General features: G+C 50.2%; 1 protein-coding gene across 1 annotated transcript; it reads right to left on the bottom strand.

Annotated features, from left to right (window-relative positions):
- Positions 1 to 917: 917 nt before the first annotated feature.
- Positions 918 to 17,281, bottom strand: LOC129842773 (thioredoxin domain-containing protein 11-like; the record flags this gene model as incomplete). Its single annotated transcript, XM_055911415.1, has 12 exons — positions 16,857 to 17,281; positions 13,919 to 14,135; positions 13,200 to 13,297; positions 12,688 to 12,817; positions 11,941 to 12,034; positions 11,259 to 11,371; positions 9,437 to 9,640; positions 8,404 to 9,181; positions 3,028 to 3,182; positions 2,512 to 2,624; positions 2,167 to 2,247; positions 918 to 1,416 (listed from the first exon to the last, which is right to left on the bottom strand). Coding segments are annotated over exons 1-12 (2,607 nt in total), but the record flags the coding sequence as incomplete, so codon positions are not given.
- Positions 17,282 to 17,546: the final 265 nt, after the last annotated feature.

Raw genomic sequence — 17,546 nt, 5'->3', positions numbered from 1 at the left:
AATAGGGTGCCATTTGGGACGTATTTCTAGTGTTCATCGGCCCATTGGGCTTATTCCATTTATTTTAGTTCCATGTCACCGACTACCCACTTGACATGTATTTGTGTCTCTCTGTGACGGGGCCCTTATCGCTTCTCTCTGACCTCACTGGGTAGAACCTTCTCCCGGACCACTAACCCTTATGGATTCTAGAGTTAGCATTATGATTGGACATTCTAGAGTGTTCCACACATTCTAAGTCCGGCGCTTAAAGACGTCATCAACAACACATTTTACAGTTATTTTGTTCCTCTGCACTTTCTGTAGTATCATCTCCTTTCTCTCCCTTCCCGTCTCTCTCTGGTCCCCAAGGACATCCTATGGTACATGGTTATAAAACTGCTGTCTCTGTCGTGTTCCCTCCATCCACTAGGAGAGAATTATGAAGCTGTGATTCCTCTGGTCTCCCTCCTCCTCTACTCGTGCCACCTGTCAGGGCCCCCCGTAGTATCCTCCTCTTTCTTCTAGGGGGGGGTGACAGGAGCCTGTGATTCATCAGCTCTGTTTCCTCTCCCTCGGTTTCCGTTCTACCAGCATTACTTGGCATGACATGCCCCTTCTCCATCAAGAGGCCATATAACTCCTCTCCTCCCCAGTCTTCTCCTCCCTCTCCTCCTCCTCCCTCAGGGCTCCCAGTAAAACCCTCAGCAGTGTATTCTCCTCCCCTGTCAAGAGGCCATATAATTCCTCTCCTCCCCTGTCTCCTCCTCCTCCCCTGTCTCCTCCTCCTCCTCTGTCTCCTCCTCCTCCTCTGTCTCCTCCTCCTCTGTCTCCTCCTCCTCTGTCTCCTCCTCCTCTGTCTCCTCCTCCTCTGTCTCCTCCTCCTCCTCTGTCTCCTCCTCCTCCTCTGTCTCCTCCTCCTCCTCTGTCTCCTCCTCCTCCTCTGTCTCCTCCTCCTCCTCTGTCTCTGTCTCCCTGGCTCTCAGGGCTCCCAGTAAAACCCTCAGCAGTGTATTCTCAGTGAGAAGGTTCTCTGATGCGTCTGCTAGTTCCTGTAGTCTCCTGACCGCCTCCCCTAACTGACGACTCTTCTCCTTGTGTTGCTCCACTAGGCTCAGCCTCTCACGTTGCAGCTCGCCATTCTGGGACTGCAGCAGTGCATTGTGGGTCTCCAGGGCCACGGCGTCGAAGGATAACCGCCGGTTGTCTCGCCATAGCTGGGCCAGTTGGTTGGAGAGGCGCTGGCGTGCACGATGTAATGTCTGGACTTCTCCTTGTAGAGCGCGGAACTCCGCCTTGAGGAGAACGTGAGGCTTAGGGTCTGATCCGTCTGCTTTCATTGGCTGGTGGGCGGAGTCGCAGTGCTTCAGGATGAAGCGTAATAGGGTGGGGAGAGTGATGGGCGTGTCCTCCGGGAACTTGACGGACAGGTGTTTCCTAAGAGACGAAGAGAGTCAGGAAGTAACATAAGACTGGTTAGTTTAACTAAATGAGGCATGAGAGGCTGTGGGATATCTTTCCATATTAGTGAATCAAAGCCAACAGGTCTTGTTTAGAACAAAGAGAACAGCGTATTCAACAACAGGTCTTGTTCAGTACAAAGAGAACAGGGTATTCAACAACAGGTCTTGTTTAGAACAAAGAGAACAGGGTATTCAACAACAGGTCTTGTTCAGTACAAAGAGAACAGGGTATTCAACAACAGGTCTTGTTTAGAACAAAGAGAACAGGGTATTCAACAACAGGTCTTGTTCAGTACAAAGAGAACAGGGTATTCAACAACAGGTCTTGTTCAGTACAAAGAGAACAGGGTATTCAACAACAGGTCTTGTTCAGTACAAAGAGAACAGGGTATTCAACAACAGGTCTTGTTCAGTACAAAGAGAACAGGGTATTCAACAACAGGTCTTGTTTAGAACAAAGAGAACAGGGTATTCAACAACAGGTCTTGTTTAGAACAAAGATAACAGGGTATTCAACAACAGGTCTTGTTTAGAACAAAGAGAACAGGGTATTCAACAACAGGTCTTGTTCAGTACAAAGAGAACAGCGTATTCAACAACAGGTCTTGTTCAGTACAAAGAGAACAGCGTATTCAACAACAGGTCTTGTTCAGTACAAAGAGAACAGGGTATTCAACAACAGTCTAAGCAGGTCATGTACATACAGGTATGTGTTCTGTCTCACCTGTGTCTGGGGAAGAGGAGGACAGAGGGGAACTGATCCACCATGAACTCCCACGGCAGGTCGTTACGCGCCACATTCACCCTACACACAGAGACAGTATGACGTCACATCCTGTTACTACAGGAAGTTTAACAGTTGAATATCACTGGAATGTAAAAAAGCTAAATAAAACAGAAACCAATCAACAACCCAATTCAGCACTACGTCACAAAATAGAAACAACCCCCCCAACCAGCCAGCTAGTCAGCCAGCCAGCCAGCCAGCTAGTCAGTCAACCGGTCAGCCAACCAGCCAACCAGTCAGTCAGTCAGTCAGTCACCCAATCTGCCTGCCAGCCAGCCCTACCTGGCGATGGTGACGGTGCTGTTTCCATGGAACATTCTAGCCAGCTGGATGATGACGTGGTTTAGAACAGAGCAGTAGCCACACCACTGACTGTAGTAGAACAGCAGCACATCCTGGAGAACACAACACGTCAAATAGTCCTTAGTCTGGACCTAGTGCATTTGATTTCAATTATCAGATTTCTGTTGTTTGAATTTGGCGCCCTGGAGTTTTCACTGGCTATTGTCAAATCGATCCCGTTAACGAGATTTGAGCCAAAAGAAGTTAAAGGTCAAATCAAATCACACGGTTATTATGATGTTAAACCAGTGTGAGGTGGGGTGAGGACCATCCACCCTCTCCTTTCTCCTCCTCTCTCTCTCCTTTCTCCTCCTCTCTCTCTCCTTTCTCCTCCTCTCTCTCTCCTTTATCCTCCTCTCTCTCTCCTTTATCCTCCTCTCTCTCTCCTTTATCCTCCTCTCTCTCTCCTTTATCCTCCCCCTCCCTCTCCCTGGCTGTCTCCTCTCTCTCACCCACCCTGTGAGGATCCATAACAGTACTAAGGAAAGAGGAGGTGGTCAGCTCTGAGATGAGGGGTCTCTTCTGGGGCCTCTCCTCCTCCTCCTCTCTCTTCCCCACCAGGCGTCTCTGCAGTGGGCTGTGGGGGGTGCTGAAGTTCCTGATGAACAACTCTGGAGGGGCAAGAAGACACACACACACACACACACGAGTAAAGCTGGCTCCTTTAGTATCTTTCAAATGCTTTGCTTTAGCCTGCCTGGAGTGCCAGATGGGTGGGGTTTGCAGTTTCAGGACTTTTCTATTGGTCCATTTAGCCAGGCAAGCTCAATCAAGCACAGCTGCAGAATTTAAATTGACTTTAAAATGGTATTTAAACCCAGGTCTGTTTCCAACTAGACAGAGACTCTGGAACAGGAGCTAGTTGACCCAGAGACTCTGTAACAGTAGCTAGTTGACCCAGTAACTCCCCAGAGACTCTGGAACAGGAGCTAGTTGACCCAGTAACTCCCCAGAGACTCTGTAACAGTAGCTAGTTGACCCAGTAACTCCCCAAAGACTCTGGAACAGTAGCTAGTTGACCCAGCAACTCCCCAAAGACTCTGGAACAGTAGCTAGTTGACCCAGCAACTCCCCAGAGACTCTGGAACAGGAGCTAGTTGACCCAGTAACTCCCCAGAGACTCTGGAACAGGAGCTAGTTGACCCAGTAACTCCCCAGAGACTCTGTAACAGGAGCTAGTTGACCCAGTAACTCCCCAGAGACTCTGTAACAGGAGCTAGTTGACACAGTAACTCCCCAGTCTTACCCAGAGGCTCTGTAACAGTAGCTAGTTGACCCAGAGACTCTCTAACAGTAGCTAGTTGACCCAGAGACTCTCTAACAGTAGCTAGTTGACCCAGAGACTCTCTAACAGTAGCTAGTTGACCCAGAGACTCTCTAACAGTAGCTAGTTGACCCAGAGACTCTCTAACAGTAGCTAGTTGACCCAGAGACTCTGTAACAGTAGCTAGTTGACCCAGTAACTCCCCAGAGGCTCTGTAACAGGAGCTAGTTGACACAGTAACTCCCCAGTCTTACCCAGTGACTCTGTAACAGCAGCTAGTTGACCCAGTAACTCCCCAGTCTTACCCAGTGACTCTGTAACAGTAGCTAGTTGGCCCAGAGGCTCTGTAACAGCAGCTAGTTGACCCAGAGGCTCTGTAACAGTAGCTAGTTGACCCAGTAACTCCCCAGAGACTCTGTAACAGGAGCTAGTTGACCCAGTAACTCCCGAGGCTCTGTAACAGTAGCTAGTTGACCCAGTAACTCCCCAGAGGCTCTGTAACAGTAGCTAGTTGACCCTGTAACTCCCCAGTGACTCTGTAACAGTAGCTAGTTGGCCCAGTAACTCCCCAGAGGCTCTGTAACAGTAGCTAGTTGACCCAGTAACTCCCCAGTGACTCTGTAACAGTAGCTAGTTGACCCAGTAACTCCCCAGTGACTCTGTAACAGTAGCTAGTTGACCCAGAAACTCCCCAGAGGCTCTGTAACAGTAGCTAGTTGACCCAGTTACTCCCCAGAGGCTCTGTAACAGCAGCTAGTTGACCCAGAGGCTCTGTAACAGTAGCTAGTTGACCCAGTAACTCCCCATAGACTCTGTAACAGGAGCTAGTTGACCCAGTAACTCCCCAGAGACTCTGTAACAGGAGCTAGTTGACCCAGTAACTCCCCAGTCTCACCCAGAGGCTCTGTAACAGTAGCTAGTTGACCCAGTAACTCCCCAGTGACTCTGTAACAGTAGCTAGTTGACCCATTAACTCCCCAGAGACTCTGTAACAGGAGCTAGTTGACCCAGTAACTCCCCAGAGACTCTGTAACAGTAGCTAGTTGACCCAGTAACTCCCCAGAGACTCTGTAACAGGAGCTAGTTGACCCAGTAACTCCCCAGTCGTACCCAGAGGCTCTGTAACAGTAGCTAGTTGACCCAGTAACTCCCCAGTGGCTCTGTAACAGTAGCTAGTTGACCCAGTAACTCCCCAGAGGCTCTGTAACAGTAGCTAGTTGACCCTGTAACTCCCCAGTGACTCTGTAACAGGAGCTAGTTGACCCAGTAACTCCCCAGTGACTCTGTAACAGGAGCTAGTTGACCCAGTAACTCCCCAGTGACTCTGTAACAGTAGCTAGTTGACCCAGAAACTCCCCAAAGGCTCTGTAACAGTAGCTAGTTGACCCAGTAACTCCCCAGAGGCTCTGTAACAGTAGCTAGTTGACCCAGTAACTCCCCAGTGACTCTGTAACAGTAGCTAGTTGACCCAGTAACTCCCCAGAGGCTCTGTAACAGTAGCTAGTTGACCCAGTAACTCCCCAGTCTCACCCAGAGGCTCTGTAACAGTAGCTAGTTGACCCAGTAACTCCCCAGTGACTCTGTAACAGGAGCTAGTTGACCCAGTAACTCCCCAGAGGCTCTGTAACAGGAGCTAGTTGACCCAGTAACTCCCCAGAGACTCTGTAACAGGATCTAGTTGACCCAGTAACTCCCCAGAGACTCTGTAACAGTAGCTAGTTGACCCAGTAACTCCCCAGTCTCACCCAGAGACTCTGTAACAGCAGCTAGTTGACCCAGTAACTCCCCAGAGGCTCTGTAACAGGAGCTAGTTGACCCAGTAACTCCCCAGAGGCTCTGTAACAGGAGCTAGTTGACCCAGTAACTCCCCAGAGACTCTGTAACAGTAGCTAGTTGACCCAGTCTCACCCAGAGGCTCTGTAACAGGAGCTAGTTGACCCAGTAACTCCCCAGAGACTCTGTAACAGTAGCTAGTTGACCCAGTCTCACCCAGAGGCTCTGTAACAGTAGCTAGTTGACCCAGTAACTCCCCAGAGACTCTGTAACAGTAGCTAGTTGACCCAGTCTTACCCAGAGGCTCTGGAACAGTAGCTAGTTGACCCAGTAACTCCCCAGAGACTCTGTAACAGTAGCTAGTTGACCCAGTAACTCCCCAGAGGCTCTGTAACAGTAGCTAGTTGACCCAGTAACTCCCCAGGGGCTCTGTAACAGTAGCTAGTTGACCCAGTAACTCCCCAGTCTCACCCAGTGACTCTGTAACAGTAGCTAGTTGACCCAGTAACTCCCCAGAGGCTCTGTAACAGTAGCTAGTTGACCCAGTAACTCCCCAGAGACTCTGTAACAGCAGCTAGTTGACCCAGTAATTCCCCAGAGACTCTGTAACAGCAGCTAGTTGACCCAGTAACTCTAACAGTAGCTAGTTGACCCAGTAACTCCCCAGAGGCTCTGTAACAGTAGCTAGTTGACCCAGTTACTCCCCAGTCTTACCCAGAGACTCTGTAACAGTAGCTAGTTGACCCAGTAACTCCCCAGTCTTACCCAGAGGCTCTGTAACAGTAGCTAGTTGACCCAGTAACTCCCCAGTCTTACCCAGAGGCTCTGTAACAGTAGCTAGTTGACCCAGTAACTCCCCAGTCTTACCCAGAGGCTCTGTAACAGGAGCTAGTTGACCCAGTAACTCCTCAGAGGCTCTGTAACAGTAGCTAGTTGACCCAGTAACTCCCCAGTCTCACCCAGTGACTCTGGAACAGTAGCTAGTTGACCCAGTAATTCCCCAGTCTCACCCAGTGACTCTGTAACAGTAGCTAGTTGACCCAGTAACTCCCCAGTCTCACCCAGTGACTCTGGAACAGTAGCTAGTTGACCCAGTAACTCCCCAGTCGTACCCAGTGACTCTGGAACAGTAGCTAGTTGACCCAGTAACTCCCCAGTCTCACCCAGTGACTCTGGAACAGTAGCTAGTTGACCCAGTAACTCCCCAGTCTCACCCAGTGACTCTGGAACAGTAGCTAGTTGACCCAGTAACTCCCCAGTCTTACCCAGTGACTCTGTAACAGTAGCTAGTTGACCCAGTAACTCCCCAGTCTTACCCAGTGACTCTGTAACAGTAGCTAGTTGACCCAGTAACTCCCCAGTCTTACCCAGAGACTCTGTAACAGTAGCTAGTTGACCCAGTAACTCCCCAGTCTCACCCAGTGACTCTGGAACAGTAGCTAGTTGACCCAGTAACTCCCCAGTCTCACCCAGTGACTCTGGAACAGTAGCTAGTTGACCCAGTAACTCCCCTGTCTCACCCAGTGACTCTGAAACAGTAGCTAGTTGACCCAGTAACTCCCCAGTCGTACCCAGAGGCTCTGTAACAGTAGCTAGTTGACCCAGTAACTCCCCAGTCTTACCCAGTGACTCTGGAACAGTAGCTAGTTGACCCAGTAACTCCCCAGTCTTACCCAGTGACTCTGTAACAGTAGCTAGTTGACCCAGTAACTCCCCAGTCTTACCCAGAGGCTCTGTAACAGTAGCTAGTTGACCCAGTAACTCCCCAGTCTTACCCAGTGACTCTGTAACAGTAGCTAGTTGACCCAGTAACTCCCCAGTCTTACCCAGAGACTCTGTAACAGTAGCTAGTTGACCCAGTAACTCCCCAGTCTCACCCAGTGACTCTGGAACAGTAGCTAGTTGACCCAGTAACTCCCCAGTCTCACCCAGTGACTCTGGAACAGTAGCTAGTTGACCCAGTAACTCCCCTGTCTCACCCAGTGACTCTGAAACAGTAGCTAGTTGACCCAGTAACTCCCCAGTCGTACCCAGAGGCTCTGTAACAGTAGCTAGTTGACCCAGTAACTCCCCAGTCTTACCCAGTGACTCTGGAACAGTAGCTAGTTGACCCAGTAACTCCCCAGTCTTACCCAGTGACTCTGTAACAGTAGCTAGTTGACCCAGTAACTCCCCAGTCTCACCCAGAGGCTCTGTAACAGTAGCTAGTTGACCCAGTAACTCCCCAGTCTTACCCAGTGACTCTGTAACAGTAGCTAGTTGACCCAGTAACTCCCCAGTCTTACCCAGTGACTCTGTAACAGTAGCTAGTTGACCCAGTAACTCCCCAGTCTTACCCAGTGACTCTGTAACAGTAGCTAGTTGACCCAGTAACTCCCCAGTCTTACCCAGAGGCTCTGTAACAGTAGCTAGTTGACCCAGTAACTCCCCAGTCTTACCCAGTGTCTCTGTAACAGTAGCTAGTTGACCCAGTAACTCCCCAGTCTTACCCAGTGACTCTGTAACAGTAGCTAGTTGACCCAGTAACTCCCCAGTCTTACCCAGTGACTCTGTAACAGTAGCTAGTTGACCCAGTAACTCCCCAGTCTTACCCAGTGACTCTGTAACAGTAGCTAGTTGACCCAGTAACTCCCCAGTCTTACCCAGAGGCTCTGTAACAGTAGCTAGTTGACCCAGTAACTCCCCAGTCTTACCCAGTGACTCTGTAACAGTAGCTAGTTGACCCAGTAACTCCCCAGTCTTACCCAGAGACTCTGTAACAGTAGCTAGTTGACCCAGTAACTCCCCAGTCTCACCCAGTGACTCTGTAACAGTAGCAGTTCCTCTGTGGTCCAGAACGTAGTTCACCTCATCCTTCAGGTTCACGATGGTCGCAAACGACCGTACGCCATCACCGGTCCCATTGCCTAGCAACCTTCCTAACTCCCCCAGGCCACCGCCACCCATCTCGTTGTTGCCTAGCGCCCCGAGACGCACCGCCAGCGGCCAGTGGAGGGCGGAGTCCAGGATGTAGAACCTGAGCGTCTTATTTGTCCGACACCTCAGCCCTTTAATCCCGGCCGCTTCCTGGTCCTGGGAGGACGGGGAGGAGTCCTGGGAGGAGGACGGTGAGGGAGTGGGTGTCCCGAACACCTCGTTGTCTAGCCCTAGCCCCTGCTGTGGGGGCAGGGAAAGCCCTAGCTGTCCCAGAGTTCTACAACAGGCACTGTAGCGACCTGACGACGGGCTGTAGCTACTCAGGATGTTACTACAGACAACCGTCGTTGCCGTCACAGCAACAGGTAGGCAGCATCGTCTGAGGTAGGACTGGAGCACGGCAGCACCACCTGATGTCTGGGAGGGGAAGATGCAGAGGGGAGAGCGACCCGGGTTGGACTGGGACTGGTTGAGACAAAGCTCACACACCCTGGAGGTGGAGCCTAGGAGGGGGTGTGGCCTGGGCAGAACCACTGAGAGGCAGCAGAGAGGGGGGGACAGGGGCTGGGAGGGTCCACTGTAGTAGGAGTGGTCAGAGGGGTGGTGGTGGTGAGGGGAGTCGCTACAGGAATGGTAGCGAACCGCGACGTCTGCAATCTAGAAGGGGGAGGGGGTCGAAGAGTTCAATTAATGTGGATATAAAAATTGAGAGATTTAGAAATTCTCATCTTCAGAGATCTAAAGTCATCTAATCTAACTAAATCCATCTAGATAGAACAATTCATAATGATGTTCTTGAGACATGTTTTTTTCTTCATCACATCAAAATATTAAATGTTGTAGTAAAATGTTTATTTTTTTATTGTAGTAGTGGTTGTTGTAAGGGTCGTCGTTGTTGTCGTGGTGACTCACCTGCGTCAGCAGCAGGTCGGGAACGAGCCCCAGGGGATTGTGGGGCAGGAAGAGCAGGAGGGCAGGGCCTTTGGTCAGTTCCTGCTCTAGGAGGCGGGACTTAGCGCCAGTCGGCGCCAGCCATTGGAGGACAGTCTCGCGGTGCTCAAAGACCCAGGAACAGATGCCTTCAGAGGTGAAGTTACGCTCCCAGCTAGGGAAAATCTGAGGGGGGAGGGAGGGGAGAGGAGAGAGACGGGGGAGAGAGGGAGAGAGAGGGAGGAGACGGGGGAGAGAGGAGGCAAGGGAGAGGAGAGAGACGGGGGATAGAGGGAGAGACGGGGGAGAGAGGGAGGAGAGACAAGGAGAGAGGGAGGAGACGGGGGAGACGGGGGAGAGACGGAGGAGACGGGGGAGGAGACGGAGGAGACGGGGGAGGAGACGGAGGAGACGGGGGAGGAGACGGAGGAGACGGGGGAGGAGACGGAGGAGACGGAGGAGACGGGGGAGGAGAGACGGGGGAGAGAGGGAGGAGAGACGGGGGAGAGAGGGAGGAGAGACGGGGGAGAGAGGGAGGAGAGACGGGGGAGAGAGGGAGGAGAGACGGGGGAGAGAGGGAGGAGAGAGGGAGGAGACGGTGGAGAGACGGGGGTGAGAGGGAGGAGACGGTGGAGAGACGGAGGAGAGAGGGGGGAGAGACGGGGGAGAGACGGGGGAGAGACGGGGGAGAGACGGGGGAGAGACGGGGGAGAGACGGGGGAGAGACGGGGGAGAGAGGGAGGAGAGACGGGGGAGAGACGGGGGAGAGAGGGAGGAGAGATGGGGGAGAGAGGGAGGAGAGACGGGGGAGAGAGGGAGGAGAGACGGGGGAGACGGGGAGACAGAAAGGTAGAGCTAAACCTCCTTAGGAACAAATGACAGTACCAGGAGTTTTTCCTGAACATTTGACCCGACCAGGAGAAAGTCATTGTATCGCATTAGAGGAAAACAAGACTGCTCTCAGGGCCGGCCTGCTGGTGCTCAGTAGCAGAAGTGACCTTTCCCAGCAGGTTAAGATAATTAATGTTGAGGGTTAGTAGAATTAGGTTAAGGTTAAGAAAAGGTTTAGGGTTAGCTAAAATGCTAAAATTGTCCCCGACGCGACTCAAACATATCTATCTACAACCAGGTCTGCCCTGAGAACAGTCTTGGTTTCCACTAATGCGATACTGCGAGAAACTCTGGACCCTGACAAGTCTGTTTGTCATGTGCTGATGACATCATCACTGAGCAGTGAGTAGTTAGTGTCAGTAGACAGGGGTGTGTGTGTTGACTGACCAATGAGGAGTTGAAGTGTCAGTAGACAGGGGTGTGTGTGTGTGTGTGGACTGACCAATGAGTAGTTTGTGTCAGTAGACAGGGGTGTGTGTGTGTGGACTGACCAATGAGGAGTTGAAGTGTCAGTAGACAGGGGTGTGTGTGTGTGTTGACTGACCAATGAGGAGTTGAAGTGTCAGTAGACAAGGGGGTGTGTGTGTGTTGACTGACCAATGAGGAGTTGAAGTGTCAGTAGACAGGGGTGTGTGTGTGGACTGACCAATGAGGAGTTGACGTGTCGGTAGACAGGGGTGTGTGTGTGTTGACTGACAAATGAGAAGTTGAAGTATCAGTAGACAGGGGTGTGTGTGTGTGATGACTGACCAATGAGGAGTTGAAGTGTCAGTAGAAAGGTGTGTGTGTGCTGACTGACCAATGAGGAGTTGACATGTAGGTAGACAGGTGTGTGTGTGTGTGTGCTGACTGACCAATGAGGAGTTGACGTGTCGGTAGACAGGGGTGTGTGTGTGTGTGTGTGTGGACTGACCAATGAGGAGTTGAAGTGTCGGTGCAGGTAGACGGTCTGGTCATCTCTGACTGAGATGGACTCTGCCACCTGTCTACTGGTCACCACCCCGAAACGCACCGCACCACGGAAGTCTGCAGCGGGGAACAGCAACACACGCTTTCATTCATCCTCATTCATCCTCTATTAATGCAGGTTTGCCACTAATCATTTCTATAGGTCACAGAACTAGAATGAGTAGAACAGGCCTTGCTATGGGCAGAGCTTCCAAGTCTGGTCTATTCATTCTATTTCAATGGCTATGACATTCTACTCCAGCAGCAAAACCCAGTGAGTAGCGGTTATGAAAGAGACACTGGATTAGAGGACTTACATTTATCCATCTCCCGTCAAGGAGAGGAAATCCAGAAATGTAATAATTGTAAAATATTGGGACAACATGGATGTTAATGTTTAGGTTACCTCTCTTCGGGGCTTTAGGGAGTTAGCCAGTTAGCATGTAGCGGTTAGCTTACCTCTCTTCAGGGCTTTAGGGAGTTAGCCAGTAGTGGTTAGCTTACCTCTCTTCAGGGCTTTTGGGAGTTAGCATGTGGCAGTTAGCTTACCTCTCATCAGGGCTTTAGGGAGTTAGCCAGTTAGCATGTAGCGGTTAGCTTACTTCTCTTCAGGGCTTTAGGGAGTTAGCATGTAGCGGTTAGCTTACCTCTCTTCAAGGCCTGCAGAGCTGAGGAGAGGTATGTGATGTAGCCGGGAGGCTGAGGAGAAGAGTTGAACTGGAAATAACCCACTACCCCCGGCTGGGAGGCAGGAGAGGAGAACAGACAAGAAACACGTGACTTGGGTTGCAAAAATCCAGTAACTTCCTCAAAATTCAAAGGTTTTCCCAGAAACCTTGGTTAGAGGATTCTGGATTTCCTGTTTATTCCCTCCTGATTCTGTGAATCCTCCAAACAGGATATCTGTTCAACCTGGGCATTATGGGAAAGGTACTGTGACATCACAGGGTCATAGAACAGTAGAAGCAGTCAGCCATGTGATAAGCACTAACTTTTATCTCAGTCATATCTACAGGCTAAACCCTGCTAGCAAAACAAACCAGGCTCTCTGTTGTGAGAGACAGAGGCACTGCAGAAAGGATTAAACAAGAAACTGGCTAAGCAGCTCCTCAACACCCTCCACCATACCGTACACTACACCTGACCCACAGGTACACCACACCTAGCGGACCACTCACAAATGGCACCCGTTTTCCCTATATAGTGTCCTACAGTTAACCATAGTAGCACACGACAAAGGGAACAGGGTTCCATTTGAGATATTGTCACATAGAACTCTGTCTTTCTCTCTAACAACAGAAAATAACACCCAGAGCAAAACACTCATTTCCTCTCATCTCTGTTTCCCTGCTCTACCCATCTTCTTATTCCCTTCAGCATCAACCCCCCCATACCTCATGATAAGACAGGAAGTCTTGTAGTGTGGCTCGTGATGGTAGGTAGGTCAGTGGGGTGATGACTCTCAGGATGAACCTCTCTACATAGGAAGCCGTGAACGGACCTTTGTATTCTATAGGGCCAAACCTCCAGAGACAGACAGGGGAGAGTCAGATACAACAGGTTCTATGTATCAGACATGTCAGAGTAGGAGGGCCCATTTAGAGTCAGAATGAAGATTACATGGATAGAGGGGGAATAATACCTTATAAAGTAAACAGAAGATTATCACAACGACAGTAACAACCAAACAAGACACAACATGAATATACTAGATTCTCCCTCTAGATATAAAATGAATAGACTAGATTCTCCCTCTAGATATAAAATGAATAGACTAGATTCTCCCTCTAGAACAGGTGGATGACAGGGTATATATAGAGCAACTAGACTGTATCTCCCTTACCTCTTGTAGAACAGGTGGATGACAGGGTATAGATATAGAGCAACTAGACTGTATCTCCCTTACCTCTTGTAGAACAGGTGGATGACAGGGTATTGGTAGAAGCTCTTCTGTTTCCTGCATTTCCCCTGGCTCCACCAACAGTTCACTGCCACAAACTGCACCTGTACAAACAGTGCAGACAGCAGAGACAGAATAAGACCACAGCACACCACCTGCACAGACAAGGAGTCACATTTATAATCATTTAGTACAGTAACTCTGAGGTGTATTGAGTTGTGCTGTCTACAGTAGAAACAGACTGGCACCCAGCCTATATAGCACCATACTGTAGCTGTGCAATAGACCAGGGGTGTATTCATTTGTTGAAAACCGTTGCTAAAACATTTGGTCTGTTGCAAAACATTTAGCAACAGAAACCGCTTCCTCCAAATGGAAAACATTTTGCAATGAAAACAGGTTTCTACACAACAAATTCAAGAAGGTCCCACCCTGTTTGCTTCCTGAGCAGTAAACGGTTTCCATTGCAAAAGGTTTTGCAACAAGCCAAACGTTTTGCAACGGTCTGTGACTAATGAACACAGAACCCTGTTCTGAACCATCCCTCAGCACTATAAGCCAGTCCAGAATGTGCAGTTCCCTGCCTGTCTGGCCAGCCCCTGGGCGACCTCTTGGCGAGTGGCGATGGAGTGTGAGCGTGTATTCCTGTGTGTGTGTGTGTGTGTGTGTGTGTGTGTGTGTGTGTGTGTGTGTGTGTGTGTGTGTGTGTGTGTGTGTGTGTGTACCTGTTTGACCAGCCTCCGTGCGACCTCCTGGACCTCGTGGCGAGCGGCGATGGAGTGAGCACACCAGGGAGCGTAGAAGAAGATGACAGACACCTCTGCCGCGCCCCTCAACCTCTCCACCTGCTCCAGCTGGCCCAGGTACAGGTCCACTACAGGGGCCTCGGCAGAGAAGAACCTCACCGGGGGACGCGCCGACGCAACCACATTCTTAGCCCGGCTAGGAGGGAGAAGAGGGATGCAAGGGGGTGGGTGCCGGAGAGAGGGAGAGAAAGACGCCACCACATTCTTAGCCCGGGTAGGAGAGAGAAGAGGGATGCAAGGGGGTGGGTGTCCGGAGAAAGGGAGAGAAAGACGCTAGGAAGAGACAGGAATGACTTCCATACAAGTCGTTTATCATTTGTCTCGTTTTGAAACAAGCTGTGTGTAACAACATACATTGAGTCTTCTCTAGGCTTTCCTCATTCTAACATGTCAGTCCATCCAGAACCACTCAGTCCAAATGACCATTTAAGTCTCCTAGGACCAGAAGTGATATGAACCCGGGGCTCCTGTAACAGTATAACTTTAAACCGTCCCCTCGCCCCGACACGGGCGCGAACCAGGGACCCTCTGCACACATCAACAACGGTCGCCCACAAAGCATCGTTACCCATCGCTCCACAAAGGCCACGGCCCTTGCAGAGCAAGGGGCAACACTACTAATAGGTTTCAGAGCAAGTGACGTAACTGATTGAAACGCTACTAGCGCGTACCCGCTAACTAGCTAGCCATTTCACATCCGTTACACTCACCCCACTTTCAACCTCCTCCTTTTCCGCAGCAACCAGTGATCCGGGTCAACAGCATCAATGTTACAGTATAACTTTAGTACGTCCCCTCGCCCCGACACGGGCGCGAACCAGGGACCCTCTGCACACATCAACAACAGTCACTCACGAAGCATCGTTACCCATCGCTCCACAAAAGCCGCGGCCCTTGCAGAGCAAGGGGCAACACTACTTCTAGGTTTCAGAGCAAGTGACGTAACTGATTGAAACGCTACTAGCGCGTACCCACTAACTAGCTAGCCATTTCACATCCTTTACACTCCCACGGGAGAAACAATATTTATATCTCCTAGGACCATAAGTATGTCTGACAGCCTGAAGACAGAATCTCTGACAACTGCTAGAAGTACACGGCAGACAGTCAGTCTCTCTATTTATTTTTTTATTTATTTTTATTTTACCGTTATTTTACCAGGTAAGTTGACTGAGAACACGTTCTCATTTGCAGCAACGACCTGGGGAATAGTTACAGGGGAGAGGAGGGGGATGAATGAGCCAATTGTAAACTGGGGATTATTAGGTGACCATGATGGTTTGAGGGCCAGATTGGGAATTTAGCCAGGACACCGGGGTTAACACCCCTACTCTTACGATAAGTGCCATGGGATCTTTAATGACCTCAGAGAGTCAGGACACCCGTTTAACGTCCCATCCGAAAGATGGCACCCTATACAGGACAGTGTCCCCAATCACTGCCCTGGGGCATTGGGATATTTTTTAGACCAGAGGAAAGAGTGCCTCCTACTGGCCCTCCAACACCACTTCCAGCAGCATCTGGTCTCCCATCCAGGGACTGACCAGGACCAACCCTGCTTAGCTTCAGAAGCAAGCCAGCAGTGGTATGCAGGGTGGTATGCTGCTGGCTATGACGACAAGCAGCAGGACATGAGACAGGCGACTGGCAGACAGTCAGTCTCTGATGACAAGCAGCAGGACATGAGACAGGCGACTGGCAGACAGACAGTCTCTGACGACAAGCAGCAGGACATGAGACAGGCGACTGGCAGACAGTCAGTCTCTGACGACAAGCAGTAGGACATGAGACAGGCGACTGGCAGACAGTCAGTCTCTGACGACAAGCAGCAGGACATGAGACAGGCGACTGGCAGACAGTCAGTCTCTGACGACAAGCAGCAGGACATGAGACAGGCAATACGGACAAACAAAACACAACAATGATGGCCTCCCACTGTAGGCTATGGGTCCAGTGTTTATGAACAGAAAGCCACAAACACAGTGATCTAGCAAGCTGCACTGCAATGTTTAATAGAAAACAGACCCTAAACAGCTGTCTAGATTAGAACGCACACTGAACACGTCACTGTTCAATCTACTACACCACTAGCGACCCAAACAAAGGCGGAAGTTACATGTCTAGGTAGATATCCAACCAATGAGCCTCTGATTTCCACATCAAACACACTGCAGGTGAGTTAGCCTAGACTGTTCTCTACCTATAAAAGTTACCCAGCAGATCCGACCCGCTTACTTACAGCTGCACGAGGATCAGACAGCATTCTTCTGTAGATTAAGCCGGTGAGAGACGTGGATCGGAAAACGTACCTCAATCCAGGGATGAGAAATTAGTTGTATTTCGAAATGTCCCATTATTCCAACTGTTATACCAAGCAGATTGAACGACCGCTTAAAACTAGCATCTTCTCTAATGGGACAATTAGGAGCACAACGCATTTCTAATGCCTGGATTGAGGTACGTTTTCCCGAGCCATATCTCGCACCGACTCCGTGGTGTGTTAATCTACACAGCAATGCTGTTCGACCCTAGTGCAGTTGTAATCAATTTGTCGGATCTGATGGCTAACCATAACTGTTAGCACACAGGCTGAAGTTGTAACGTTAACCAGCAGTTGGCTGGACAGATAGCTAGATCAGGGGGGTTTACCTCTCCTCGGGGACCCCCAGTTGTTCCATGTATTTGATCTAGTCCAGAGCTAGCACACCTGATTCAACTTGTCAACTAATCATCAAGCCCTTGTGAATCAGGTGAGCTTGTTCAGGGCCACAACAACACTGAAATTCCTGGGGGTTTGTCACTGAAAACCACGGATAACTTACGGTAGATGACCAACCATCACAACGATGTTACCTACCTGCAGGTAAATGTAACAGCCAGTAGTAGCAGGACGCTCAGCAGTATCGCCCCGCAGACAAGCGCTGGTCTCCGGGCCATCAGACTAGACACCTGCCTAAGAGACTGCCGCAGCCACCGAAGCATTACAGGGAACTACCCGGCTGGCCCTCCCATCGGATCTACACGCCCTGGCCGTACAAGGCCATTCAGCTAGCGGGCGGGGAGGTTGTTTGAAGACTTGGCGAGGCGCGGTAGGGTTATTGTAGGTTCCGTAGGTTGCACATTTATCGTGTTTTAGGCAGAGTTTAGTTCAAACACGAACACGCCAACCTTCCTTCCCCACGTAGACTTAGCTACTTCCGCAATGACGCTACTCCACGTCAAGGGAGCGTCGGGAAGTAATCGGTAAAATCTGAAAAGTAGAATCGTTCGAATGCATTGTAGTAGTAGTTCATCAAATAGGCAATCAGAATAAAAGTGTCTTACGGTATGAATTTACTTCATTGCTTATAGTTCTAAATGGATACGTATTGCATCGTAAAAGTAAAGGGTTTGTTTTGTAAGGTTTCGTGTTATGAATTGCTTCGTTATTGTCAGATTGTTTCTCAAACTGCAGAACCGCAGCTGTCATATCTGTGGTATTACTGTCAAAGACCGCTAGTTCTCCACTGCAACGCTTTCTCTGAGTGTTCGGCAATGCAGCCGACTT

Source organism: Salvelinus fontinalis, unplaced genomic scaffold, assembly GCF_029448725.1.
Source record: "Salvelinus fontinalis isolate EN_2023a unplaced genomic scaffold, ASM2944872v1 scaffold_0065, whole genome shotgun sequence".
NCBI lineage: Eukaryota > Metazoa > Chordata > Actinopteri > Salmoniformes > Salmonidae > Salvelinus > Salvelinus fontinalis.
The sequence above is the reverse complement of the archived record's forward strand: the minus strand, read 5'-3'. Positions and strand labels throughout refer to the sequence as shown.